Source organism: Wyeomyia smithii, chromosome 1 (assembly GCF_029784165.1).
Source record: "Wyeomyia smithii strain HCP4-BCI-WySm-NY-G18 chromosome 1, ASM2978416v1, whole genome shotgun sequence".
NCBI classification, from domain to species: domain Eukaryota; kingdom Metazoa; phylum Arthropoda; class Insecta; order Diptera; family Culicidae; genus Wyeomyia; species Wyeomyia smithii.
This window is the reverse complement of record NC_073694.1, coordinates 52,388,488-52,415,952: the sequence shown is the minus strand read 5'-3', so window position 1 is coordinate 52,415,952 and position 27,465 is coordinate 52,388,488. Positions and strand designations below refer to the sequence as shown.

Genomic DNA, 27,465 nt, shown 5'->3' with positions numbered 1-27,465 from the left:
CGGCAGACCGATTTCCCGCACATAAATGTTTCGTCCGGTTGATGGACATCAACCTTGTTTGCTTGTAACGTTAATCGACACCAGAGGAAGCTAGTCGTTTTAGGAACACAAAGTTTCCCCTGGTATGCTTTATTACAATGACTTCCGACATAGCTAATTTGGCCTGTTTTATGCCACTCGTTGTCATTTGGGAGATTTATTGTTTCCTTACGCCCTGTAATCTAAAGTCTGTTGGGTAACTATACTTCCGTAAGTACAAAATCAACTTAATTAGGGCTAATAATTATGGCCTCATAATCTTTACAAAAATACCATACTTTTATTCAGAATCGGAATTTGGTAGTTTGGAGCAAAAAACTACTTACCAACAATTTGAAATATTTTCCCATTATTTGAAATTTCTGTAAAAATCGTAAGTTTAGGTTTCTTGAGTGCAGGTGCGTCCAAATCATTTCTCGTTGTGCCGTGGATTGTTCTTTGAACAAAAAAATAAAATCATAAGTTTGCAGGACATTCTGCAACAATGGTAATCTTCGATACACTGGTACGCTTTTGCACACGTAACGATTTCAATAATCTGCCTGATCAGATCGTGACTGTTTACCAATCGTTACCGAACTGTATGTAACCAGGCAAATCTACTGCCGAGCAAAAGTTACCTTCACATCGCGCTGACAGTAATCCGTCCGCTGCCGTAGGTTTACGTGTATTATTGCTACCGACAGACGACTGCCAGTAGCAATGTCCGCACCAGCAAATAAGATAGAGGAAACACCAATTTGCCAGAAGTATCCGCTGTGTTTGTCGCCCCTTCAATCCTCAAGCTACCAAGCGTTTCACCAACGGACGGTCGATTACTGTTTTATCTCATCCAATGCCACAGGAGACGAGGACGCTCGCCGTTTACTGATACCGTAGCGGCTGTGTTGAGTGGTGTCAAGTTTTGTATCACTTCAACGGCGACGACTTTCGTTGCTATGCAGCAGCAGCAGCAATAGAAAAGCAGGTTGTACTTAATTCCAAGTAGTCCTTGAGAGATCCTTGAAGATCGTTGTGTTGTTCTCGCCCTGTATCTACTCTACTAGAAGCGCAACTCACACTCCAAGCACAGACAATATAAAGCACTAAACCACCATTAGTAGCAACCAATCCGTGCTATATTGCCTTCCAACGCCCCCGTCCGTTTTACCCCCCTACTCTGACAAGCACCCTACACTACAAACACATGGAACACAGAACATCCACCTTCATCGGGGAAACTTCGAAGCAACAAATGATTTTCACTGTCCTCACTTGTACACTAAATTAGGCCAATAGTTTCAATTTTCCACTCGCAAGCACCACTTCCGGCAGTAATTCCACGTGCACCGATTCGTCCGTACCCGGTCGGGCGATTTCACCCAAAATTGGTCCCGAAAAACACCATTTACAAGCACACAATGTTTTGCATCACGCAGCGAACGGTTGACTTCTTCATTCCGCGACCACTCGTTTCAGTGAGAAAATTTTCAATGTTTTGATTTGACGTTTCTTTTTACTTTTTTTGCTCACCGCTACTTGGTTTACTCTCCATCAACGCTCTCTCTTTCTTTTCTCCGAACCGAACGCAAGAGATGCCAGAGCTATTTCCTGTGAATTCGTAGATTCTACGGATTTTTTCATTTTGATATATTTCGGATAAGAAGAGGTTAAGAAAAGTACATAATTTTATTGTTACTAAAAGCCACAGTTTTTGAATGGTATCAAATCGTGGAAGAATTTTCTTTAAATTTTTTAAACCTACATTTATTCTAGGATAGCAAACTGAAAAAATCCGTAGATTTCCGTAGTTATTTTCAAATATCTGTAAATTCTGTCAATCCGTAGAAGTTGAACAAATCCATAGATCTGGCAAGCCTGCCGAATACAGTGCTGTTGCTACCCGCCGATGTGCGATCATCATCTTGCTCACTCTCTCGTGCACACGATCGATTTGTTTTTAAATGGAACACACGGCGAACACACGGTAAAGAGACAGACCCTGTCGGAGTCACACACACTCAGACACACTGCGGAAAGATTCTAGCTGGATTTACTACCCGAGCAAGAAATGACAAACAAATGTCGCCAGCAAGAATTCGTTTCCATGGGAGCCTAGCACAAACAAAAATGTAGACACGATAATCTATTGGTGTAATCTGTAGGCTACAAATCATTTCGACTGAGCAAATAGTTAAAGATAATGTCTTTTCGAGATGTTAGAGGTATGTAGTTTTATATGAAATTAGCTTCGGGATAAGAGCCAAAAATCGAATATATTGCTGTGAAAAAATCATATTGATTCTCATTTAATTTTTCTAGTAATTTTACGATTAAAACTGCAACATTACAGGTGTCACAAACACCCAAGCGCATTTTTTTATTCATTTGATAAAATTAGAATACTTATCTTTTATGTTAAAAACAAAATGTTTGTGCCTACCGCAGATAACAGATATCCACACAAGGAGTCTTTTGTGCTTAAAAGATTTATTGGTAAATAAGGAATATTCAAATTAAGCTTGTATTTTAGCTATCTTTAAAATTATTAGGAATGTCCTTCCAACAGTTTTGGCAAAATTTCTTTCTCATCCCATAAAAAGTGTTGTGTAAGCTTTAAAATTTGACGGAATCACCTTGTCCTAACAGTACAACAACAGTTTATTTCCATGAGCATAGAGATAAGTGACTTCACCTATGCACGCTAGTAAACGTGTATTGTCGTGTAAAGTTGCTTTTGTTTCCTTCAAACTGTAAATCATCACATCTCGTTGTTTCGACTTACCGATAACGTTCAGCAGCTTCTCCCGATTCCTGGTCACGGATAAAAAGTGTATTTAAAATAGAGTTTAAAACTTACAATCAACTGAATATTTGTCCAGCTGCCTAGAACATAACATTGCAAACAAAACAGCGATTTGTTTAGTTTTCCCTCAACGTGTGGCACTAACACATTCGTATGAAAATAGGTCTATAGAGTTCTCCAAGCGAAAACACACGAACACTACGACAGGGCCCGCTTTACACTGTATATTGAAATTTGTGAGAGTGTGAATCAATCTCGGTAGTTTTTTATTCTCTCTTTTAGATGACAGTTCTCAGAGGTGACCAAAAATTCTTACAGCTAACAAAGAAAAATCGAATACATCCCACTAATACAAACGCGCCTGGAGAACTCTATAGATAAATTTGATGTCCTGAAAGTAAAACTTTTTTGAGAATTTTATGACAATCTCTTTTTTCAATCAGTTCAATGATTTGCTGTTAAAATATAATTCAAACTAATGTCTTGAAGGACAACGTGCTTTTTCGATTTGAAACTTTTTGTGAACTAAGATTACTTTATAGTAACGGATGTCCTTCGTCGATGAATTACTCGGAGTTTCTGGAAAAATGACGATAGTAAGCTGCGATGATCAAGTCCGAAAGAGAAAGTAGATCGACATCTAAAAAATAATTATTTCTACCAATCGCAGTTCTACATCAAACATGCAGTTAACATCACCATCTAACTTTTTGATTTTTTATGGATTATCAATTCTAGGAAACGATTCCTGATTACAATTTTGACATTAACCATTTCCGAGTCTTGTGCGCTTGAAAATTCGAAGTCGAATTTAGCAATACATTGATGCCTAATTATTAGATGATCTGCCTAAATATAGGATGATCTTATTCAATTTTCAAATAATGTCGACTCTACTAAACTGCCGGTACCCGGATAACTGTCCCATAATGAAAAACAACATGTTGAGAAAACGGTGATTTAATATTATCCGTGAATTTTCGGATTTCCAGCAATTACATCCAAAACCAACGACCATAAGAGTTTCATGGCAGCACAAGTTTACCGTTGAGAAACAAAAACCATGGATGGAATTGGTTTTACGTTATATAACTTGAAAAAAAGACAAAATGGGACAAAATATGCGGGTACATTTCAAAAGTACCCGCATATTTTGTCCCATCACATATAAATTCAACCAGCAACCGGCAGTATCATTGGCAACGTAGATTGTACTACAGAGAAACAACATTAGTCTAGTTCAGCGGTTCTCAACCTGGGGTACGCGTATCCCTGGGGGTACTCAAAAGCCTTCAGGGGGTACGCGAAAGAAAAATCAGTAATGGTGGACGAAGCAATTTTTCTCTAAAATACTTAATTTGTTTTTCAATCTTGTCTTAAAACATGACTATAGCAATCAAACAAACCATGGTTCAATTTGCAACCTAAACGAGACTACCACAACATGATCTACCACTACTCTCTCCCACTCTGCGAAAACATTCCAAGCCACGGGGTACAATCGATATGAAAAAAATCGCCAAGGGGTACGCGAACAAAAAAAGGTTGAGAACCGCTGGTCTAGTTAATTAAATGACATACTTCTATATGCCTAAAATAATCCGATATACATTAATCTGGAGCAAAATTATATGTTTGAAGTGTGCACCACTATGCAGTGGGACTGTAATGCGGGTACTTTCAATATGGGACAAAAACAACTTGGTATTTTTTCCATGTTTTTCCATACAAAAGTATAAATCTTATTTTTTCCCAGAAAATATGATAACAGTAAAGTCGATTCCCGATGATAACTCAAAAGTGACCAAAATCAGCATGGGACAGTTATGCGGGTACCGGCAGTAAACCTCCTGCATACTCCACATGCTTTAAAGCGCTTAAACCTTTTTCTTACCCTGCAGACCTCTCGGAGCACCTAAAGCTGCTAGGCTACCCGAACAACATTCCCATCTCTGTGCTTAACACCCCTTTCGGTGGACCCGAGAGTTTTGTCGCCTACTCGGACATACTTACGTGGCTCGTAAGTCGGCTGGAGCCAAACCTGCAGCTCGCAGGAGGCACTCGCACCGAACAAGATCGTATTGCTTTCGTTCGATCGGCTACCGAGTTTTTAGTGACAAAGTCCAACATCAAGGTGAATCCTCGCAAACTGTACGCAAGCTCGGCAGCAGCATCCGCTGAACTGCTAAAGGTCACATCTCTACTGATCTCATCACCAAAAGTAACAGGAGCGGATGATGAATCTATAAAATCTCACGTTGAAATTGATTTGTCCGATAAAATAGAGGATCTGAAAAAGGTGCGAGGGTTATCGTCCGAGCTAACCAACAGAGGAGCAACCCTTCACGATCTACTTCGGAAAGAATTGGTGAATCGAGAAACTCGTACAATCCAATCCAGTCGTCCACTGGAGTTGGCTACAGTCGAGAAGGTTATCAAATCGGCATTAGGTACGCTTGAGTCTAAGCTGGGCAACTCCCGGGCAACCCTAGAGAATCTTAAAGCTGAGAATGGCAATCTCCACTCCAAAATACAACGTAAATCATCCGAGCTGGAACGATCGAAGCAACGCTTACAGGCACTGCAGAAAGTTCGACCCGCCTATCTGGAAGAGTTCGAAAAGCTCGAGGTCGAACTGAAAAACCTATACGAACAGTACATCATTCGTATTCGGTGTGTAGACGCTTTAAAATCGCAACTGATCAGCAAAAATCGTACCCCTACACCGACTTCACCGATCGCCAAAATGGTCGATAGCAGCTTGACTATCCTGCCTGAGGGGTTGATGGATTCTGATGATGAAAACGACGATGATTTGGATGATTTCGATGAACGAGAAGACGTGAAACTGAAGTCCGACAAACGTGTACTGAGGAGTGAGCTACTAAACCGTGATCGTGGATCTACAAGATTCCGCAGCAGACATGCTGAAGGGGGTGCTCCCCCTATGAGCGGACGCGATCGGGCTCGGGTTATCGGCAGCATGAATGATGATCTAGGACCGCTAGATAGTTCCCTGGGGAGCTCGGCAGAGTCGGAAAGTGATCTGGAAATGAATGGTAGTAATGGATGTAGGTTTTTTTGTGATTTTAAATTCCTAGAAACCCAAAATATGTTTAATTTTGATTGCAGTAATCGATGAGCTCCGCACGGACGACGACGACGAAGACGACGAAAGTTTGACAAAGCTGACTAGGGAAAATTCAACACTCAATCGCAGCGCTAAGCAGGACCAAAGTGACGAGGATTTCTAATTCTTTCAAGTAATTAACGAGTCACGTTTTTTAAAACACAATAAAAATGTACATCAATTTATACACCAGAAATACGCAATAGTAGTGACGTCGAGGGTTGCATTAAAATCAACTTGAGCAGGGCTAGGGCTTTCTTTCCAATACTTACGTGGCTAGTGAATACTCGTTCGCACTTTCATTCTGTCTACATATGAACATCGTTGTACCGTTCGAAGTGATGTCGATGGTCGATCAACATCAGATCATGGTGATATGTGAGGGGAGGTGTCTGCGTCGAATCGTTCTGTTCCGGCTGGTGACTCTGTTGGGGCGGAGGGTTTTGAGGTCCGCCAGAGCTAACAATACTGCTGCTGTTGAGTTTTTCCTCCTCCTTCGCCAAGTAACTATCGGCAATGTCTCGATCTAAGCCGGTATACGTGAAAGTCTTCTCCGGCTGTGGATTTGTTTCTTCAGTGCGAGGTCGATAGTGATGCCGATGGGGTTCTTCAGTTAGAACTAAATTCTGCTCCGAGTTAGCTCGCATTGAACGTCTTCGATTGATACGGGCAATGTGGGCTTCCATAAGGGCACTTTCTGGATACATCGGAGGATACTGGTGAACACCGGGTGGCATCATGGGGGAAGAATACATCGCCGGTGGAGGAGGTGTTGAGTACATTGGCAGCATCTGGGGAAGCTGGAAGACAAGCGAAAAGTAAAGCTTTGTTCGAGGTTGGAGTGAGTTGATTAAGACTTATTACCCCATTGCCAGCGCAGGCTGGTACAAGCATAACAGGTCGGGTTCCAGCTCCGGTTCCATTGCTGAACGTATCTGAGCGATGTTTTTCGCCATACACCGAACCATAGCCACGGTTAAGCATCGTCTGATACATCATGTCCTTGATGGACGGATCGACCTGCAGGGAGTTGATGTAATCCTCGACCTTCTGCTGGGATAAAAAGGCCTGCGAACCCGGTGAACTGCTACTGTTGATCATGTTCTCCATCATTTGTGTCTTCTGAGATGGCCTATAGCGAGAGGGGAAAGAATACAAAAATAACCCAATTAGATTGTGCCACGTTGCTAGCAAAGTTACTGTTTGCCGACTCACCAAAGTTTCGGACTAAAAGTTTCTTAATTTGATAACCATCCCAACACTGAGTGTTATAATTAACGAACTAAATCTTTGGGCTTTATGCGGGAAATGGCAGTGAAGAGGACGGAAGACTATTCATTTGAATATAAAACATTGCTATTTAATAAAAAAAGTTACCAAAGTTCTTAGAAAGGTTAACTTGAAAGTTTGAAAGCTAGAACATAGTAGTTATATCAAAAAGTTCTGTGCGCTGCAATTTGGACCACAATTTTAATACAAGAAAGCGATGTCGTGATGAAATGGGAACAACCCGTTTCAAAATAACAGGCGAAGATAGTTTCAACCATTGGCACATGACTTTAGTTTTTCGGGGTTTGAATACCTAAGATGATACCCCTACAACCACAAAGGAGCACCTGTATCGGACATCGTCCCCTATTTTTCAATACATAATAGAAGTAATTCAAGTGTTGGATTATATAATATACTTTTAACAAAACATTTATGGGTTTTTATTGCAAAGGTTTAGTGATAGTGGAATATATTTCAAAATAATTGGGGAAATTTTAAATGAAAATAATACACTGGATTATTTTTTTACGCGATTGATGCGTCCGCGCAAAAAAAAATCGCGTAATTTTAAACAAATCGTGTAAAAAAAGGTCGCTTCGTTTTAAAAAAATCTTTTGCTACGTGGTATAAGTGTTTGTGTGTGTGTGTGTGTGTGTGTGTGTGTGTGTGTGTGTGTGTGTGTGTATGTATGTGTGTGTATGTGTGTGTATGTATGTGTGTGTATGTTTGTGTGTGTATGTTTGTGTGTGTATGTGTGTGCGTGTGTATTAATGTATGTGTGTGAGCGTGTGTGTTATACACTGAATTCTGTTTTTACGCAACTTTTTTTACGTGATTGTATTTTACACGATTCTTTTACGCGATATTCTTGAAATTACACGAAATGTGACATGGGGAATATTGTTTATGAGCCAAGATGTAACACACACACATACATACACATACATACACACACATGCACATACATACACACATATCCACACACTTACCACATAGCGAAAGATTTTGTAACGACGCGATCTTTTTTTACACGATTTGCTCCGAATTACGCGTTTTTTTACGCGATTCTTTTTTCGCGCGCACGCATCAATCGCGTAAAAGAGAATCCAGTGTATTTTGTTTTATAAAGAAATGTTTCCAATGTCACAAATCCCGTAATTTAAAAAAATCGCATGAAAATTCGTGTAAATCACGTAAAAAAGAATTCAGTGTAATTTGAAGTCAATACGGTGGCGTCTACATCAGTTTCGATTTTTGTTCCGCAGCACGCACTGTGCATTGCAGCAAATTTACATTTGGTGATCAAAGAATATTGCGCTAACCTCATGCGACGATTAGCATTCATCGAACACCGATAAATTCGGTACCTGTAATTACTTTATAAACTTTGCCCAGTTACTCATTATATTATTTTTTCAGCAAAGTAATTTGATTTGATTTGTTTTATATAAGGCAATTAAAATACTTAAATCATGATCCAAATTATTCCGAGATTCACCTCGCGAACTGTGTGATCGACGATGAAAATGTATTTCTGAGACGTGCATCCCGTGAACTCCGACAGATACCTTCTGAGCGCCGCGAGCGCTACCATCGGCAATCAGGTTTAAATGTGATGGCAGCTTACGTCACTGCAGTGGCAGCAGCGCAATGAGGTATACAAAGGTGAGGAAGAAGAAGACATTTGTCTGTTTAGTAACGAAAAAGAGGTAAACAGAAGCACGTGTTGGAGTTGTGACGTAGATCTTCAAAAACATGAAAATGCCATTTGGAATTGTGTTCCGCATTCTTTTACGACGCAAGTAGGCATTTTCAGCCGTGAATTGTCATAACTCGTACGACGCAAGTAGGCATTTTCAGCCGTGAATTGTCATTACTCGTGAAAATTTCTCGAAAAAAATGTTCCGAACATTGGTTTTTGGTCATTGTTTTTTTACTTCTACGTCATCACTGTTAACAAAAGAGAAGCCCTTTAAACCCGGGACTCAAACCATCTCCGTACCTCTCTATATTCCATTGGCAGCAGCGTAGCGCAGTTTCGTTTTCAGTCGAACATCAGAAGCAGTGGCTGCTTTGGTAGTGCGTGTGTGCATTCAGGTGCAAAAAGCAGTCAGTGTAGTAGCCTTACACATCAAAACATTTGCAATATCTTTTTTTTCTCATTTCATCGTCCTTGCGCTAGCACAAGGAAGTTTTCTCATTACATCCTGCACTACGAGTGTTGTAACTGTGCGTGGCAGAAGGGAAAACGCCAAGAAACCATACGTGAGAGATTTCAGAGGAAAAATATTCTGTATTGTTTTTTCGATTCGAAACAGTATCGATTTTTGCAATGATTGCTTGTGGAATAGAGGAAAGAGTGAGTCGATTTTAAAAAAGATTCAATCGAGTAGAATTTCAACTCGTAAGTGAAAGCATTGAAGTTTTGGGAAAGTGGTGCGCTAAATGGTAAATTGTTTTTGAGGTTTTCCCGTTCGATTGGATTCACCCTACGGTTTTTTTTTTGTTTCTAGCAGGAAACAGTAAATATTGTGGAAGAGTTTGTAGAAGAGCAGAACAGTAGCAGGCAGTAGGCGGTGAACAGGATGTTCACTCGACTGAGAAATCGTGTGCTGACCGTGGTCGGACCGGACATTCCCGCTTTGCCATCGAGCGGTGGAAGCAGTGGAGGAAGCAGCGGAGTGGCACACCACGGAGGCCGCGATGATCACGGAGGAAAAGGTGATGAGTAACAACACAGACCACTGATGGTGGGGTATTTTCTTTCCTTCTTATCATTGCAACAGCAGAGATTATGCTATTTGCTACGGACGAATCGAAAAGAGATGAGCAGAAGCAGAAACAGAGAACGAAACGGAAAAGATGAACCGAATGATTGGGCAAAGTAACGATCCCATTATAAGTGTAGCTAATTCGACATACGAAAGCAAATAGTGATAACTAAGTTCAGCAGTAGATGATTGGGCTTTTTTACTCGGGAAATCAATTTCTGCTGTTCTAATTGCGCATAATTTAAAGCTCTAGTAAAATTTAAATTTTACATTCCGTTTATAAATTTAGTACTAAATGTACTTCACTAAACGATTCTAACGCAAACTCTTAACTTCGCAGGCAACCTCCCGGAAAAGTTCCGTTACGCGCGGCCCCAATTTCTGCAGCTGCTGACCTATGATGAGCTGAAGGCAAGCGCCGATCATAACGTACGACCGATTATCGTACCACGCGACCTGTCCCTGCTACCGTGGAATACCGGCTATGCCGAGTGCGTCAATTCGGGTAAATCAGAATGGAACGAAGATCAGGCAGCCTTCCACCGGCAGGTTCTGTCGCATCCGTCAAAGCAGTATCAGGATTTACCGTACACCTATTTCGGCATTTACGACGGTCATGCCGGCTATGGTGCCGCGCTGGCCGCTTCTAATCAATTTCATCATATCTTGCACGAGAAGTTAGTTGATATAATTGACCTGCTGATGCCGCGGGTTGAAGGCAACGGGCCTGCCTCCTCTGGGGTTGGAGTTGGGCTGAATGCAATCTTGCCCCATCCAATTTTGTTTCACAAACAGGTCTCCAAAGATGAACTAATCGTGGGGGCCTTGGAAGCAGCATTCGCCGATATGGATGCTCTACTGGCGGAAGACCGCGACAAGTACCGAAACGCTGGTGGTTGTACTGCTCTAGTAGCGCTATTTATACTCGGGAAACTCTTTGTAGCAAATGCTGGCGACTCACGGGGAGTGCTGTGTAAGCGAATAAGCAAGCAGAAGCTGCCAAACATTCGACCCCCAAGCGTTCACGAGGAAAGTTTGAACGGAGAACTCGCCACAGAAGAAGAAGTGGATGATGGTTACGTAGTTTATGCTGAACCTTGCTCATTCGATCATACTCCAGAAACAGAACGCCCCAGACTTCTGTCGGTTGGAAAACTCAACCCCAACTTAATGGGAGGTGAGTACGTGGCTATGGAGTACGCAAAGAAACCAATGACAAAGGACCTGGGTACTCGAATCCTTTACCGACAAGGTACTATGAAAGGCTGGACCTACAAAACTTTGACAAGGAGCGACCTTAAAATGCCTATTGTAACTGGCGAAGGTAAGCGTAGTCGGCTACTAGGAACTATTGGGGTTACTCGTGGTTTCGGTGATCACGATTTGAAGGCTCTCGGTAGTGGTCTACCAATTAAACCATTCCTCAGCTGTCATCCAGACGTAATTTGTGTCGATCTCAGTGCAATAGAGAGCGATCCTGACGCGGATAACTGTGATTTTGAATATGGCGTTCTGGTTTTGGCAACCGATGGCCTTTGGGATGTGACCTATTCGCAGAAGGTGGCAAACACTGTATTTACTACCTTGAAAAAATTCCCCACTGAGCGGCACAGGTATACGATGGCCGCTCAGGAGTTAGTCGCAAAATCACGAGGCCGCGCAAATATCAATGGACACTGGCGACTGTCGGACTCCCGGGCAGCCGCCACCGTTGATGATATATCCGTTATTGTAATTCCAGTTTACCAGTACTATCTGGAGTACCTTGAGTGGAAACGATCGCTCCAGCGACGGAAGTTGTCTTCGGAGGTGATCGCAGGTAGCACAAACGCCGGTGTGGGAAGCACCGGTGTGCAGCAAACCAGTGAAGAACACCGCAGCTCCTCGTCCGATTCCGATCTTCTTGAGGTTGATAGTGTTTTCCAGGATCCTCTGCCGATGAGCGGCGTGGTAGCCGCTACGAGTGACGACACTATCCTAGATGCTGTTACCAAGTAGAACGTACTGAAGCCGATACGTTCCGATAGATTTTCGACTTAATTACGTTCCCCCAGGATGTATGCTTTCTACGATTTCCGACGTGATTTTATTTTATTCCAATTTCGAAACGAAAAAGTACTAATTATACTTGCTTCTTAGGTCTCTAGAACAAAGTCTAGATAATGTTTTGGAGAATCATGAAAATAGCACTACCATAGAACTACGTCCTAACTATTATCACTAGTACCATGCTGCGTTATACAACCGGTTAGCTGCAGTTGATCAATTGAAAACAATAAAAATAGCAAAATATAAGTTTATTTAAATCCTTATCGACTTGTGTGATGTGTCTGAATCCGAACAAGGTTTTAATTCACTTCTATTTTCTGGGAACATGTTCAACTGCGAAATGTTGCAGCGATATTGGAGACGTAAACATTGATATTAGACATTTCGTATTTTTTTAATAAATTCGTATTTGACATTGACTAAGAAAGGAGTCCCGATGCAATCCGGTTTTAAATCATTTTACCGATAAATAAAAGTAAACGTATAATGGAGGCTAAAGCTAATCATGGTGAGGACGCATGGCTATCCATATTACGACAAAGTGCAAGGCGCGTCCTTCGTCCTGGAAGCGAGTTTTTTTTTATCGGAGAAACTGTTCTTCCTGCCTGATAACGGCAAATCTGATATAAATAAAATTATTTTATTCATTTCCAGCAGAAAACTCATATTTGGCATTTAAAATAAAAACAAATGGGACTAACATGCGGACCTTGACAGTAGATTGAACATAATATGCATAGTGTGAGCAATGGTTAATGGGAACATTTCACAGACGATTACCGAGGAACAGATTATATCTTAGAGACAACAAATCGACGAAAACAACGATACATAATGTCGAGTCAAAAAGCGACGACGCGAGGCCTTTTCGTAACACCATCACCCATTTCTAATATGCTCAGCTGGATTTCCCATTCAGTCACGATCGATTAATCAACAAGTCCATTATTCCTACGGACACTTACCTGGAGCAAAGCTTCAGTGCCGAATAGTACACCGAGAAGACACTGACGAGAAAGTGCAGCGCCAATGCAACCAGCAGCCCGGAACCGGCCGTTACCGCATACCAGACCGACTGTAGCCACATTGGAAGAAGCAGAAGAAAAAAAAAAGACAATATCAATAACCTAAGATTAGCCTATGGCCTAACTCCCAACTCACCTCATCTTGCTGAGCCAGGTTGGCATCTCGCACGGTACCGATTCCGGTTAGGGCCAGCCCGAGCGTACTGGAAGCTACACAGATCAGATTAACGGCCAGGAAGCCAGTCTTGGCCATCTTCACATTCATTAACCCAAGGGAACCGGCGATTCCGGAAATGGCACCGCACCACAGACCCGTACCAGCCAGCGCCAACGACGCATTCCGGGCTAGCACCAGACCGCCAAGAGCGGCCAGCGCAACGGCGAACAACAGCTGGAGTACACCAAGGATCACCGTCGACGGTAAATTGTTGTTGTTGTTGTTCTTTTTCTTTATGTTAGGAGAACCCGGCGGGAATAGGAAGCTAACCAGCGACGAGTTTCCACCGTTGGGAGAATACTGATCTGGTCCTGCTAGTTTGGGATTGGCGGCAGCCGCTGCAGCTGCTGCTTTTTTCTCTTTCGCCGTCATTTTTTTGTCTTTCTTAGTTTCCTTTTTGTGCTTTTTCTGGCTGCACTTGCTGCCTTCCGTACAGTTTGTACTACAGCCCGCTTTGGTGTTCTTACTGCTAGTGTCGCTGGTAACTCGTATGCCACTGCTGTTGGTCATCAGTGTTTTGTCACCGTCGGATGTCATCATCGTTACGACACCCCCGCCACCTCCACGAACCAATTTTTCCAAACAATCGCCGCCACTGCTTTCGGTTGTCGGAGTCAACGGAATCGCTGGCGTTGCATAGAAGTGTCCCGTGTCAGGATAACCGTCATGCTTCGAAATGATCGAAATCTGCGAATCCGTTAGGCTGTTCTTGGTGTGACTCGAGTTGAGATTTTCGAACACCGCCCGGGTCGAGGAGAGCAGCTGCTGCTGCTTCTCCTCGTCCATCGTATCGCTAGCATCGAGTCGATCGATAAGGGACACGCTCGTGTTCAGCTCCTCGATCTCCTTGCGTATTTCCAGCTCGAGTTTGTCCATCCCGGAAGAGTAGCGTGCATGTGCGTGGGGGATGACGAGAGGCTAGCACGCGGCCATGAAGTCTGAGCGGATGCTGCAATTAGAAACAGAGCATACAGTTAGATCACTTATAATCGTACGCAGAGGGGGACGCATAAAGTGGAAAGTAGCAATTTTTGTATAAAAGACAATGTCAAAATTCAAACCACATAAAAATGAACTTATGAAAATTTTAATGTTTAACTGTGCGTAAACAATACAGGATATCCTAAGCCTGGAATTCAAAACAAATATCTTAGCAGTGACAAAAATCAATATTCTCAGCGTAAACAACTGTTTTCTTTCATATATTTCTCAACCAGGAAGTAAACTATGTCACTAATACCAACAAGATGATACACAATTGTGTCTTATGTCCATTATTCAGAAATCCCACCAGCACACCTATTAACTTCATGATCACTTTTGAGTGGTCTCCTCACTCATCATTTGTTTCATTCATTCGCAATCAGCGTAAGTTTAAAAATCAATTCTACAAATTACGTGATTAACCCGAACAATGGACCAGCGGTCGACCGACAATTAACCGAAGTAAATTCTTCAGTGTTAACTTAGCGGCACCTGGAGTTTCATCGCTTCGAACATCATTTGACAGGAGGGTAATAATTGCATGATCTCGATCGATGACAATTTTCGCTAGCTCGCACCGAACGCGGCACCAATCGGCTGACTGATGGCCGGCTTGGGCAGCCATTCGTCGCGCGACGATCGACCTCCATTGATCATCGATCGCCAATCTCGAACAGTCAGCCGTACCGTGAGCGTACCGGGAAACAACGGCACATATCGTATAATTTGAATGGTAGCGTGCTAATTTACCGAAATGTGGGTAATATCAGAACCGATAATTATCCCATCCCCCTTCTCCTGCTACCTCTATATACATGACTGAGAGTGCAAAATAAATCCAAGGCAGCCAAAAAATACCATCATCTGGCAAATGAGGAAGAATGGCGTTTGGAATTATTTTCCTGTGTTTCGGAAAAATATGGGGCTGCCGCGATTTCTCCAAGTGTACCAAAGCAACCGTTGGCTCTGGCTCCTGCTCTGAATGACGTATCGGCTACTCTCCAACAGTTGTTTCCGCGCTCAGAGTCTACTTCGCCTGCTAGATTGGAGTGGGGGGGAGGGTTGTACCCAACTGTTGTTTCACTTTGAGCCGATTTCCGAAATTCCGAACATAATTGAAGCTACATATGTTTTCTTCGATGGTATTGTTCTAGACGCGGTGAGGTCTTGAGCTGTTAACTACCGTCTCAGCTTCGCTAATGGAATTTTTGACCTGACGATTTCAATACAGTTCTTACAAGTCGTTTGCATTGCACGTGCACTTTTTCATCAATAATACTGACTGTAACTGTAGATAAAATGCGTTTTGCGATGTTCTTGTTCTGAAAAACTTTCATTATTAAATAATTCTCGCGGTTTTATTGTAACACGAGTTGATAGACCCCTCGGTTGCCAGGAGGTGGAAAAATTTCAAGAAAAAAAACGAATTTTCAGAAATTTTATCTAAAAAAAGCATCGAATTATAACGAGGAATGGCAGCTTTCGTTTGAACTGATAAAAATTTTGGCGATGATGGAATTTGAGATACGACCCATATGTCACATTGAAGTGTCTATATACTTGATTGTGCCATCTAAACGACCGTAAAAGCTCGTTTTGTAGTACGCAATAATGATATTTTTTTCAATATCCAACTTGATTTTTTTAATATATTGCTAATGCCATATTTTACAAAGACAAATCACTTTTGTTTTACAAAAAGAACATACCATATTGTATTATAAAATACTCGCAGAAACGAGGAGTGCTCATTTCGCCTCGTTGCCAAATTTTCATTTTCTTTAAAAATATACAAATAACGTTTCAATAATGCTGGTTTCGTTGCACTTAAGGTTGCCAACAGTTTCAATTTTTTAATACTCATGATAGGCAAAGGTTATGATAAAACTACTAAAAAAAACTAAGATTAAATCAGCTAAAACCTATCAGAATAGGAATTCTCACAAGAAACTATTCTCAAATGAAACCCTCGACGACTAGTCTAGCTCTGATAGAGAAGTCTACCCTAGACAAATAACGGAACAGAGAAAAGGCAGATGAAACCGAAATTTGTAAAACTTATATTTATGTCGGACTTTATGGCTGTTGGAGAATAAATACAGCGGAATGGTTTAAAGCAATCATGCTGACCCCTAAAGCTTAGGAAAGAGCCTAAGAGCCTTCCTTAGGCCGTTTACATACGGTTCACCTTGCCGTGGGTTAATGTACAGCCCTAAGTAGAGCTGTACATTAACCCACGACAAGGCGAACCGTCTCCGCATCGCAGGACGCGCCAGTATGTAAACGGCCTTACCGTCAATGGACGACGTACCTGTGTGCAAAATAACTGTCTGGGGACTTGAGCTGAACTTCAAATTTGGACAAATTCAGGCCAAGAAGTTTGAAGTCAACCAATGGCTTAGAAAAGTAAATCCCAAGAATCTGAAAACAGACATAAAATTTCTTCATCATGCGAGAGGAGCTACCGAATGCCTCTTCTAAAGATTGTTCGCTGCTACGAATAAATGCTGCGCAGTTATCCAAGTGCTGCTCTCCATCATCACCCTCCAGTTGAATACGGGTTCTAAGATGGTGTTTTGTCGACCTTGTGGTCAAAGCCATCAGACGATCAGTCAAACAACAGACGTAAATATAAATCGCTCGCCAAACATGTGATCAATTGTTCATCAAAGTAAACAAAATCAATGCTAACCAACCAAAGCCTACCGCATTCGGCATATGCTGCGCAATTTCCGAAACGTTCCAATCCAATCCACGAGCACGAGCGCAGAAGGCAGCTCCAATAGCTGGAAGAAAAAATGTCTAATGAAAGCTAATTTCTTGAGCTTCGTCAATAAAATAAATTAGCAACAATGGCTCGTTGTTTGCGCCGGTTCCTTAGATAGTTCCCGAGTGCGAGGGCCTTACACGGTCATACACGTTTCGGTATGTGCATTCCAGTAAAGAAAATCAAGGGGAAATCGAAGGTGAAATTTGACAGTTGCCCGCAATTCGAAAACAATCGGATATTAGACTTCCCCAAAATGGGGTCGCGCGTACGTGCAGGCAGGTGACGACCTGCTCGTTGAGAAACATATGCACCGCAAACGTTTTAGTCGTCAGAAGTAAGCTCACCTCAAGGTGCCCAACAAGTTATGCAATGCGTTGCAAAGGAATTTCACCTTGATTGGGCCGATTCTACGACTGGCATGAAAATTTGTAATTTTAAAAGTTACATCAATTGGTGTTCAAGACACGACCGCATGTAAACATAGTTATGACTCTTTCTATATTCCTCGAATTTATTGTTTATTCATCTAAACAGAAATGTCAACGGTAACAAAAGAAGCCCTAATGAGATTCACAACACGTTACAATTTTCAAAATCAAGTTTCCATTCAAGCCATAGTTTTTGAATAAATTCTAGTAGCAAAGTAATAGGTTTTTTGCCCCGAACTTTGAAAACTAGCTTTGGTTTCAGAACATCAACTGATACATCAATAAAGGATGTGACATGTACGTTTATATTGAGTGACCTCACGTGTCTGGCTGTACGTGCATTAACCTCGACCTCAAAACTTTTGACTAATCTTTAATACTTATCATGTCTGGTACCTAATTATTATTGGCATATATTTTATAAAACATACGATTCGAAATGCGCATGAAAACATGGAAGTTCGTTTTTTGTGCAGTTATTGAAGTCTAAATCTATTCATAAAACGATTCATGAGATGCGAGAAGAAGATTGATTTGCATTCTAAAGCAACACAGTCTTATGTCAAAAACAAAATCTGCTAGTAAGATTTGTTTTTTCACCTTCATCTACAGCCGAAAATACTGGAAACCAGAGAAATTTCAGTGGCGATCATTCAACCTTTAACGCGTATTCAAATACATAACAAATCATGTACCGTACAGTGAAGATTTTTTTGCTGCACTGATTAAAAAATGTTAGCTTATCACTGTGGCCCACGTTACATCACCAGTTTATGTTGCGTTCCACATTCCCCATCAATCAGCGGCGCCATTCGGATACTGACTATCCCACTAACAGTGCTTAAATTCAATTTCCTCCCAATCATCCGCTGAACGACGTCCACTAGTGTACGTAATCATCACCTCGGAATGGGATCGGATCTCGAAAAATATTGCCACCGCGCGGCAAGCAACATATGGCCGACAAAATTATGCAATCCACTAGCAGCTTGCCTGCTAGAGGCAGTGAAGGAGTGAAATGGCTGTCTTTAAATGCGGCAAACCAAGCGCGCTGCCTGTCAATACCGCGTGGCACAAACAACAAAAAAGACCTGCAACCACTGTTTCGCAGAGCCAGGCTTGGCATAATCTATCTAATAACTTGTTTCATCCTAAAAAAAGCGAAAGTGGTCAGGCAAGTTCCGTGCTGATAGTCTGCTAGCCAGTCGTTGTATACAAAACATTCCATGCACACAGCGATGAAGCAAAAAAAAACGTCGAAGTTCGATTTGCAGAGAAGTTTTATCACATCATTCATGCCCCGAAGGGAAGTGCTGCCAAAGTTGAGTAGTTATCGTACTTATCGTGAACCCATGGTCTCCTCTTTGTGTGTATTCTGTTGTACGCAATCACCTCGAGATATTAATCGATATTTTGACACAACAATTATTTACTAAAAGCCTCGCGGCCCTGTTTGTATACGAGTGTAGAGTGCACAATTACGATGGCAGCCCGAGCCTGGGGTAACATTTTACGCGAAAGATTATCGAATTCCTTTTGCGGTGATCATTCCGTTTTCGGCCAAAAGTTGTTTCGCTGCTGAGCTGAACTGTGTTGGGTCTTTTTTTTCTGTCCCGTTCCAGTTGATATGTAACTTACCGGCGAAACATGAATTGTGATTTTTTTTTGTTTTGACTCAAAAGTACGCTAGCTTACATCTCGGTAACCTGCCGCGCAAACCCGAAGGCCCTTGCAACAGGTTTTCGCTTTTGTTTATCGAAAGGTACCCGCACAACTGCTTGCTAGCTATGCTACGTTGAGGTCTGGAGAGGTTTCCGAGGCTAGGATAATTGGTGCAAATAAGAATACCTCAGTAAATTCTACACTCACCGATTGAATTTTGAAATATCGGTAACTAATAATTGTGCAGGATAACTAACATCGGATCGTATCAACAGAAAGGTGGTTATTTTAGCTCACCATCGAAGTAAAATGTTAAATACAGTTCCCAATACAGTGTTGAAGCCACACACGGCTGACTTCGAGCCACACTCGAATTTTCAGAAGAACAAGACTCGGGAATAGATAACGCGTTCTCTGTGAATACGTTATTTTATGTTTGCTTCACCGCAGCAAACATAAAATAGCGTTTTCACAGGTGGCGCATTACCTGTTAGCGAATCTTGTGCCTTTGAAAATTTGAAGTGGTAACCAAGATAGTATCTCTCTATATAAAACAGAGCTTCTTTGTTGACGAGAAGCTCAAAAGATTTTACCAAAAGATTTCATAAAAATAGTCTCAGAACCTTATTCTATTCAGTTTGGATCTACTAAATTAACTCAAAACGATGTTCATGGAGCGACCTTCAAGTTTGGAAAATAGTCAGAAGTCACACGAAGTCTCTTCTCTCGTAATAACGCTTTCGATAATCTTTTCTCACATGTATAATACCCCGTTCACACTACACCGCATATCAGCTGATATCAGGCGATTCGTGCTATCAAGGCCATATCACCATCCATATTACCTGATATCCCATACAATCGAGCTGTCAACGGATATCACCTTGGCTACATGCTATCGCGGATATCATGTTCGAAAACCAATAATAACCACAATTCATGCAGTTGGCAACACGGCCAAAAGACTTTTGACGCAACCCTACAAATTTCGAACTTCTCGTTGCATGCGAGAAAAAAGGAAGGAAATATTTTTGCTATTTTCATCCCGCACATGTTGACAATTGCATATGAGAGTTCGCGTTGGTGCGAGCCAACTCGCTGACATCTCTATCCTAATCCCATTGCTTTTGTTGCCTTGTTTTAGCTTTGACCTGTTTTCTTTTCTTCTCTTTTCAATTACCAAAGCAAATGTCAAATCATATCAGCTCACTCTAATGTGAACGTTCGAGGTGATATCGGATATCATCTGGCGATATCAGGTGATATCCGGCGTAGTCTAGTAGTATACCACAAAAGATCAAAATAATGGTCGCAGTGGTCCAAATCTTACAAAAAAAAAAAAAAATCCGGCGTAGTCTGAACAAGGCATAAACGGGAACTTATTTGAGACCAAAATGGTCCTCAATCAAATCATGAGCCAAACGAGATGTCAGCAATATAAACAAGTTGCTCTTCTGCGTCGCTTAAAGTCTCCAAAGCGTTCTTTTTTTGAAAGGTGGCGGAGAAATCTGCAAACAGACACATGAGGAGAGAACTCAGGGTGTGGGGATGAAACTAGAACCTATTCCGGACCCATTAAAACCTCTCCAGTCTCCAGCCATAATCTTCCCGAGACTACGATTAAGTATTACGTCGGGAAGTGGCTTTTGTGCTTGGTGCGCCCTCTTTACTCTTATAACCTTCTAGCTGACTACCTGGAGACTGTCAATTAGCTACCCGCCACACACGTTGTAGTTCCAAGACAATCTGAGAGGCGGCTGCACCAACCGCGCTCCAGATGTCCGGATCGTCCTCCGGACCAGGTTGTCTGGGGTAGTGCCTGGCCCGCTCACTGTCATTATGTCGCTCCTCGCACGTACAAAACGTGGGCATGCGAAGAAGATATGCTCTCCCACGTCCACGCACTCGGGACACATATGGGCATGTCCGAACCTATGCAGATATTGCTCGAAGCAACCATGGCCTGACAGGATCTGTGTCTGGTGAAAGTTACCGGACACCTCCGACATAAGTCGGTGCGTCCATCTACTTGATCGTGGAATTGAACCATTCCCGCTGCCATGGGCACATCGAGCATGACTTTATGGTTTCTCGTACGCCCTTTGTGTCACGTTGGTCAAAGCATCTTTGTCCTCCTCAATGGCGATGCTGATAGGCATCATACCGGATAAGACACAGATTGCGTCGTATGACACTGTACAGTACGTACTCGCAACGCTCAGACACATGAGTCTGTAGGTACTTTTGAATATGCCACGGTAACTGTTAGTACCTAGAGCTTCAGAGATCGCTTCGAGGTGATGGCGCTATCTCCAGTTTCCTTTAGCGCATCCAGTCTTCGACCTTGCGTATAGAGCGCGGCCGTAAACTCGACCTCCTCGATCGACTCGCCGTAGATCTCAAGCAATATGTCGTCTGCGTCAGCTTTGCATCACAACTCTGTAAGAGAACTTGAGTTTTAACACACCGTCATACCTGATATTCCACAACACCGGGCCCAGGATGAGACCTTGCGGAACTCCTGCGGTGATTGGGACGCACTTCAGACCCTCCTCCGTGAAATTCCAACTGGGGTTATTGAACGCATTCTTCACGTTAAGTGTGACGATTGCGCAATAGTGTATGTCCCTTCTCCTGCGCTGGGGTGCTACCTTCACCGTCTTGGTGACGGAGAGTATAGCATTCAACGTGGATCTGCCCTTCCGGAAACCGAACTGGTTACTTGCCAGACCGTTTACACTCTCCGTGTACTTCATCAGTCTGTTGAGGATAATCCCCTCCCGCAATGTCTAGCAGGCAGGAAGGCCTATTTGCCAATGGGTTCCTGGTGGTTTACCAGCCTTCGGCATTAAGACCAATCTTTGCCGCTTCCACCTCTCCGGGAAGAGGCAGTCATCCAGGCACCTCTGCATGTCTACCCGGAACAACCTTGAGGTCGTTTTTAGCCTGATTGCCAGTTTAGAGATTCCATCGGTCCAGAAGGCTTGGTCGATCAAGCAACCGTGGAACTGACGGGCCTATGGCTGTTGGTGGTTGCGGGTGACTTCAACGCTTGGGATGTCGAGTGGGGAAGTCACTGTACAAACGAGAGGGGCCAGGTCTTGTTGGAAGCTTTGGCAAAGCTCAACTAAGACCTGGCTAACGTTGGTACGAAATGCACCTACAGTAGGAATGGTGCGGAATCGATTATCGATGTGACGTTCTGCAGCCCGGGACTGATCACGAACTGGAGGGTAGACGACAGCTACACGAATAGCGACCACCAATCGGTCCGCTATGAGGTAGGCGTGCGGAAGCAAGCAGCGAGTAAGGCCAATATTTCATCCTTCTACGGCTTGAAAAACATTGCAGATGTTTTTGGGCAGGCAATTAGATGGAAGCACGAAGGGGGTGAACCACTCCCGGGTGTGGACCATCTAAATTAGATGCTGTCATGGTCGTGCGACGCCACGATGCCTAGGTCTCGTCTGCCTAGAGAGGGTAGACCACCGACATACTGGTGGAGCGAATCGATAGCAGGCCTACGCAGTGCATGCCTCCGTGCAAGACGGAGGATGCAACGCGCGCGTTCCGATGAGCAAAGAGCGGAACGCGGTGCCGCATTCAGATCCGCTAAGGCAACGTGGGGTGACGCCTACAGGATCGTTATGACCAAGACTAGAGGTGCGCTAGTCCCGGCAGAACAATCACCAACGATGCTAGAAACGATCATTTAGGGCCTCTTCCCAAGCCACGACCCAAGTCCCTGGCCTCCGGCTGGCGAGTCACCACCAACCGTGAGTGACGGCAGCCGTGCAGAGGCAGAGGATGCGTTAAGGGTGACAGAAGATGAATTGATCGAGATCGCAAACTCCCTGAAGATAGGCAAGGCACCGGGACCAGATGGAATCCCGAACTTGGCCATCAAGACGGCCATCAAAGAAGCCCCCGGGTTGTTCAAGGCGGTCATGCAGAAATGCCTTGACGACTGCCTCTTCCCAGACGTGTGGAAGCGCCAGAGGCTGGTGCTGTTGCCGAAGGTTGGGAAACCACCAGGTGACCCATCGGCATACAGACCAATCTGCCTGCTGGACACGGCGGGCAAGGTGCTTGAGAAGGTAATCCTCAATAGACTGGTGAAATATACAGAAAGTGAGAACGGTCTATCAACCAACCAGTTCGGTTTCAAAAAGGTAGGTCCACGGTGGATGCAATTCTCTCCGTCACCAGAATGGCTGAGGTTGCAATCCAACACAAAAGGAGGGGCATTCGTTACTGCGCGATCGTCACGCTCGACGTGAAGAACGCGTTTAACAGTGCCAGCTGGAGCTCCATAGCCTTAGCGCTACAGAGCCTCAGAGTGCCGACGCCGCTGTACAAGATTTTGGGTAACTACTTTCAGAATCGAGTGCTAGTGTATAACACAAACGAGGGTCAGAAAACCGTCCCAGGGTCCGCAGGTGTACCGCAAGGTTCCATCCTGGGTCCGGTACTGTGGAATGCCATGTATGACGGCGTGTTAAAACTAACACTCCCTCCAGGGGTGGTGATTGTGGGCTTCGCCGACGATATAACTCTTGAGGTCTATGGCGAGTCAATTAGAGAGGTGGAGTTAAAGGCCGCGCTATCCATACGCGTAGTGGAAGACTGAATGCACGCCAAGAAACTGGAGCTAGCGCACCATAAGACTGAAGTTATTGTGGTAAATAACAGAAAGTCGGAGCAGGAGGCATCGATCAGTGCTGAAGATAAGGTATGCTTGTAGACGTTCTCCTTAACAAGCTATCGCAGATTGGCTACGAAGTCATTGGTTATGCTGATGACGTAGTTTTTATTGTTCGGGGAAAAAGCTACCCAAACGGCTCAAAGCATCACTTCTCAGTGGTGCTTAGAAGAAAGGCTGAACAATAACCCCACTAAAACAGTCATTTAACCCTTCACCAAGGCAAAAGAAGATTTTAATCATTCCTCCACTACTGAATGAAGTGAGACAAAGTTTTAGCAATGAATGATTTGATTTGGAATTATTCTGAACAAAAAGCTGAACTGGACTGCTCAATTAGACTACTCTATCAGGAAGGCGACTTCAGCGATTTCGGCTTGCAGTACACTTTTCGGCAAGACCTGGGGGCTCCGCCACGTACATATAACCTATGCAGCCTATATATGATGGCCAAAGACAAATGAAGCGACAGCTCAGGCAAAACTCAACAAAGTTCAACGTCTGGCCTGTCTTTCAGCACAACGCCGACTGCAACCATGAAAGTCATGCTCTACTTGCTGCCTCTACATCTCCATGTGAAGAAGGAAGCAGAACTTGGTGCACTAAGGTTGCGCAGAAATATAGTGATGGTTTTAGGGTACCAAAAATCACCTAAGGTGACCTTGACAGTTCGAGTTAACATCATTAGTACCAACAGTCTCTGACTGCATGAAAGAAAATACAGAGTGATTTACACACAGTTTTACAGAACGTTCGATGTGGAACAATCGAGAGGCAAGTTTTTCATCGGGCACCATTCTACACAGATGGCTCATAAATCGTGTCACGGACCGGGTTTAAAGACACTAAACCTAACTCGTATTGAACAACGCATCTTTACGGAACTCCTCTCTGGACACTGTCCTGCTCTTTATCATTTGAAGAAAATCAGTACAGTCCTAACCTACACTTGCCGTTTCTGCAACGCTCAACCTGAAAACATTTGATCTGCTTGCGCGGGGCTCTTGCTTCATGAAAATTCAACTTCTTCTGAAGTTTTCCTCAACTCCACGTCAAGTATGGAGTACCAATCCAAAAACGGCCACTGAAGCAACCATGAAGAACCGAGTTGAGACACAGGCTTGCAACCAGCAAGCACAACTCCATCAATGAGCTCGAGAACCTTGTAATCTGTGTACAGCAATCGAGGCCAGCTACAAAAGACAACATACCTGTAGCACTGGCGCTTCTGCCCAATGCCCTTCAGGCATACAAAATATTGTACATTATTAGATCGATTGGACGTTGTTATCAAGGTGAACTGGTGCTCTTATACCAAGACAATGCTCCCACTCGTGATACGACCGATAAATTGAAGGAATTCCATTGTAAACTGGTTCCCCACCTCTATCTTTTATCTATTTCCATGATTGGAAATGTGGCTCTCTAATAAGTGATTTCACTAGAATGATAAAATAGAGTTGGGAACAAACGATTGTTTTGAAGGACTTGACGCGTAGTATTTGCAAACTGGCATCGAAAAGTTAGAGGACCGCTACCATAACCCCAGTTTTGTTCTGGAAAACCGAGAAGTTTGCGTATAAAATATCAACAATTTAGAAATGAAGTTTTTCAATGTACAGAAGTATTGAAAACGATGCGAAAGTTATGATCCAACTCAAAAAGAGGCACCATAAGTGCAGAACAGAAAATACCAGTCTAAAATTTTGTGAAAGACGCAAATACACGATATTCCAACAAAATCGAAGTATTGATATGTCTTTTTTCTGTGGAATTGCTGCAACGAATTGCCATTCGTAAGTATTCCTCCGTTGTAGCAGCTCATAAGCAGAAAAAAGAAAAAGAACATAGCTTTTGACGTCTTTATGTTCTTCCTTTTCATTTCTGCTATTAGAGTGTCATTTACGCTTACAATTCAGTTTGCAGCTTCATGCATACTGTTTGCTAAACGGCGATGCACCACCTTTGCTAAATATGTTAATTTTATTTGCAATAAATTGCGTACAGCTAATGAATATGTATTACACCCACAGACTGTTGACGCCTATGTGCTTAAAATATATTTTACCGAACGCCAACGATCGCACTTCACAGCGATCTTTACCCAAAGCTTTATTGCTAAAGCATAAATAAGTCTGAGAATTTGCTAACTTTCAAACCCAAACTGTGTACACCAAAATGCTAACTAAACTAATAAATTCGAAACGAACCAATTTCTGTCATCTAACATCACAAAATGAAGCAACAAAACGCGGTAACGCGGTAACGTCTTCCAACTCATCAACCAATTCACCAATTCAGGTTTCGATTTCATTATTTCATTAGCACACTGTAAACTGACTCATTAAATGCTCCATCTATTTAGTTAGTTACTGAGGCAACGAGCTCCGTTTTAGGCGAATTTCCCTTTCTTTTTTTGCAAAATAGTTGTCCCATTTTCCCGATCCTCGAGCACCATAATCAGAGTTGACTGACTGATAATTGCACATCGCACTTTCCTACTCTGTGGAGGTGGTGGCAAGTCAATTGGCTTGGAAACTGACCACCGCATGTTGGCTCTTCAACTCACACTGATCATAGGGTAGAGCGGGGCAAGTTGATTACGGGGTAAGTTGGTCAATGAGAATATCTTCGAATCTACGTATCAAAAAAAATCGTGTTATATGGGTGATATGTAGCGGATAACGAGAGAAACTAAATGACAAAATGAAGTACCGTTTTAATTAGGACGTGTAAAAAATACAGGTTGGTGCCAAATTGGCCATCAATTCTACTCGGTTTTCAAGTTGAAACTTTTTGTCTAAACAAAGCTAGCCAAATTGAAATAAACATAGCTCAACGTATTATGAAAGTCATTTTGGTTAGTTTTAAGTGGTGTAAAGCAAACTTCCACCAAAATTTTATTTTCATATATTTCAAGTAATTTTCACATTTAATACATGAGGGGCTAGTTGGTCACATACTAGCGGGGCTGGTAGGTCATATGTACATCATAAATGAATTCGAGTAACCAAGTAAATGCAATGTCAGGAATAGCGCATTTCGTGATGCAAACTTAATCCAAGCAAAAAAAGCATGTGTTCTTGTTAGTAAAACCATTTATTTGAAACTATAAACTATTTAGTAAAAATTATCTCCATTTCATCGTCATTTTGATGAATATTTTATTGCACGCTATAAATGCTGAGTCATTGATCTGAAATAATACACTAATGCATCGACAAATGCCTTCTACCTGATGAAAATTTCGGCAGAAGTAAGCTTTCATAAAAAAAACTAATGTAGCTATAGTTTTGTGCTTGTGATTGCAGATGCGAATCTAGAATTTGGCTCCGGTTCTCAATTTCACCCGTATTGTCTTTGATTTAGTTCCCAACCAAACTTTTAGAGAGATTTCAACATATATTTCTCGTCAGGTATGAAAGAGGAACACGTTTTTTTTTATGCAATTATGAGCTACTTTTCTCATGGTTTGGGATTTCGGAAAGCAAACGTTTAAACAAAAACCGGATGCGGTTTGACCTCTGCTGAGACGCTACAGGCTGCCGCAAATGCGGTGAGGAAGAAAAACTGAATTGTCCTTCCGAAATATAGATGGTCAATTTACCCCACACACTGACCAACTTACCCC

The 27,465-nt window shown here is 42.7% G+C and overlaps 4 protein-coding genes across 10 annotated transcripts in view; 2 read left to right on the top strand and 2 right to left on the bottom strand.

The window, feature by feature from the left end:
* LOC129717510 (adenylate cyclase type 9) overlaps nt 1-1,510 on the bottom strand; it is a 62,186-nt gene extending 60,676 nt beyond the window's left edge. The window contains exons 1-2 of one of the 3 annotated variants that reach the window (XM_055667653.1): nt 660-1,510; nt 366-475 (exon numbers count right to left, since the gene is read on the bottom strand). The gene's annotated coding sequence lies outside the window, so the exon portion shown is untranslated. Of the gene's footprint in view, nt 1-365 lie in introns of all 3 variants that reach the window. The other 2 variants (XM_055667504.1, XM_055667587.1) reach the window with 2 other exon arrangements.
* Nucleotides 1,511-2,136: 626 nt separating this feature from the next.
* On the top strand, nt 2,137-6,226 carry LOC129718061 (clusterin-associated protein 1). Its single transcript, XM_055668506.1, has 3 exons — nt 2,137-2,243; nt 4,726-5,895; nt 5,957-6,226. Exons 1-3 carry the CDS (start codon nt 2,222-2,224, stop codon nt 6,076-6,078), a joined length of 1,314 nt encoding a protein of 437 aa, XP_055524481.1. The 5' UTR covers nt 2,137-2,221; the 3' UTR covers nt 6,079-6,226.
* The window catches only part of LOC129717761 (uncharacterized), a 43,721-nt gene continuing 22,388 nt past the window's right edge, over nt 6,133-27,465 (bottom strand). For all 4 annotated transcript variants that reach the window (XM_055668023.1, XM_055667944.1, XM_055668183.1 and 1 more), the window contains exons 3-6: nt 13,208-14,237; nt 13,012-13,121; nt 6,819-7,086; nt 6,133-6,754 (exon numbers count right to left, since the gene is read on the bottom strand). In XM_055668023.1, coding sequence (XP_055523998.1) covers nt 6,263-6,754; nt 6,819-7,086; nt 13,012-13,121; nt 13,208-14,164 — 1,827 coding nt within the window. In that variant the 5' untranslated portion in view covers nt 14,165-14,237 and the 3' untranslated portion in view covers nt 6,133-6,262. The remainder of the gene's footprint in view (nt 6,755-6,818; nt 7,087-13,011; nt 13,122-13,207; nt 14,238-27,465) is intronic.
* LOC129717959 (protein phosphatase 1H) lies at nt 9,263-12,309 on the top strand. Of its 2 annotated transcripts, XM_055668306.1 has the most exons (4): nt 9,263-9,335; nt 9,409-9,674; nt 9,740-9,947; nt 10,338-12,309. In XM_055668306.1, the coding sequence occupies exons 3-4, from the start codon at nt 9,812-9,814 to the stop codon at nt 11,993-11,995; spliced, it is 1,794 nt and encodes a 597-aa protein (XP_055524281.1). In that variant the 5' UTR covers nt 9,263-9,335; nt 9,409-9,674; nt 9,740-9,811; the 3' UTR covers nt 11,996-12,309. The 2 variants fall into 2 exon arrangements, with proteins under 2 accessions (XP_055524281.1, XP_055524364.1); XM_055668389.1 differs by having other exon boundaries at nt 9,263-9,674; nt 9,743-9,947.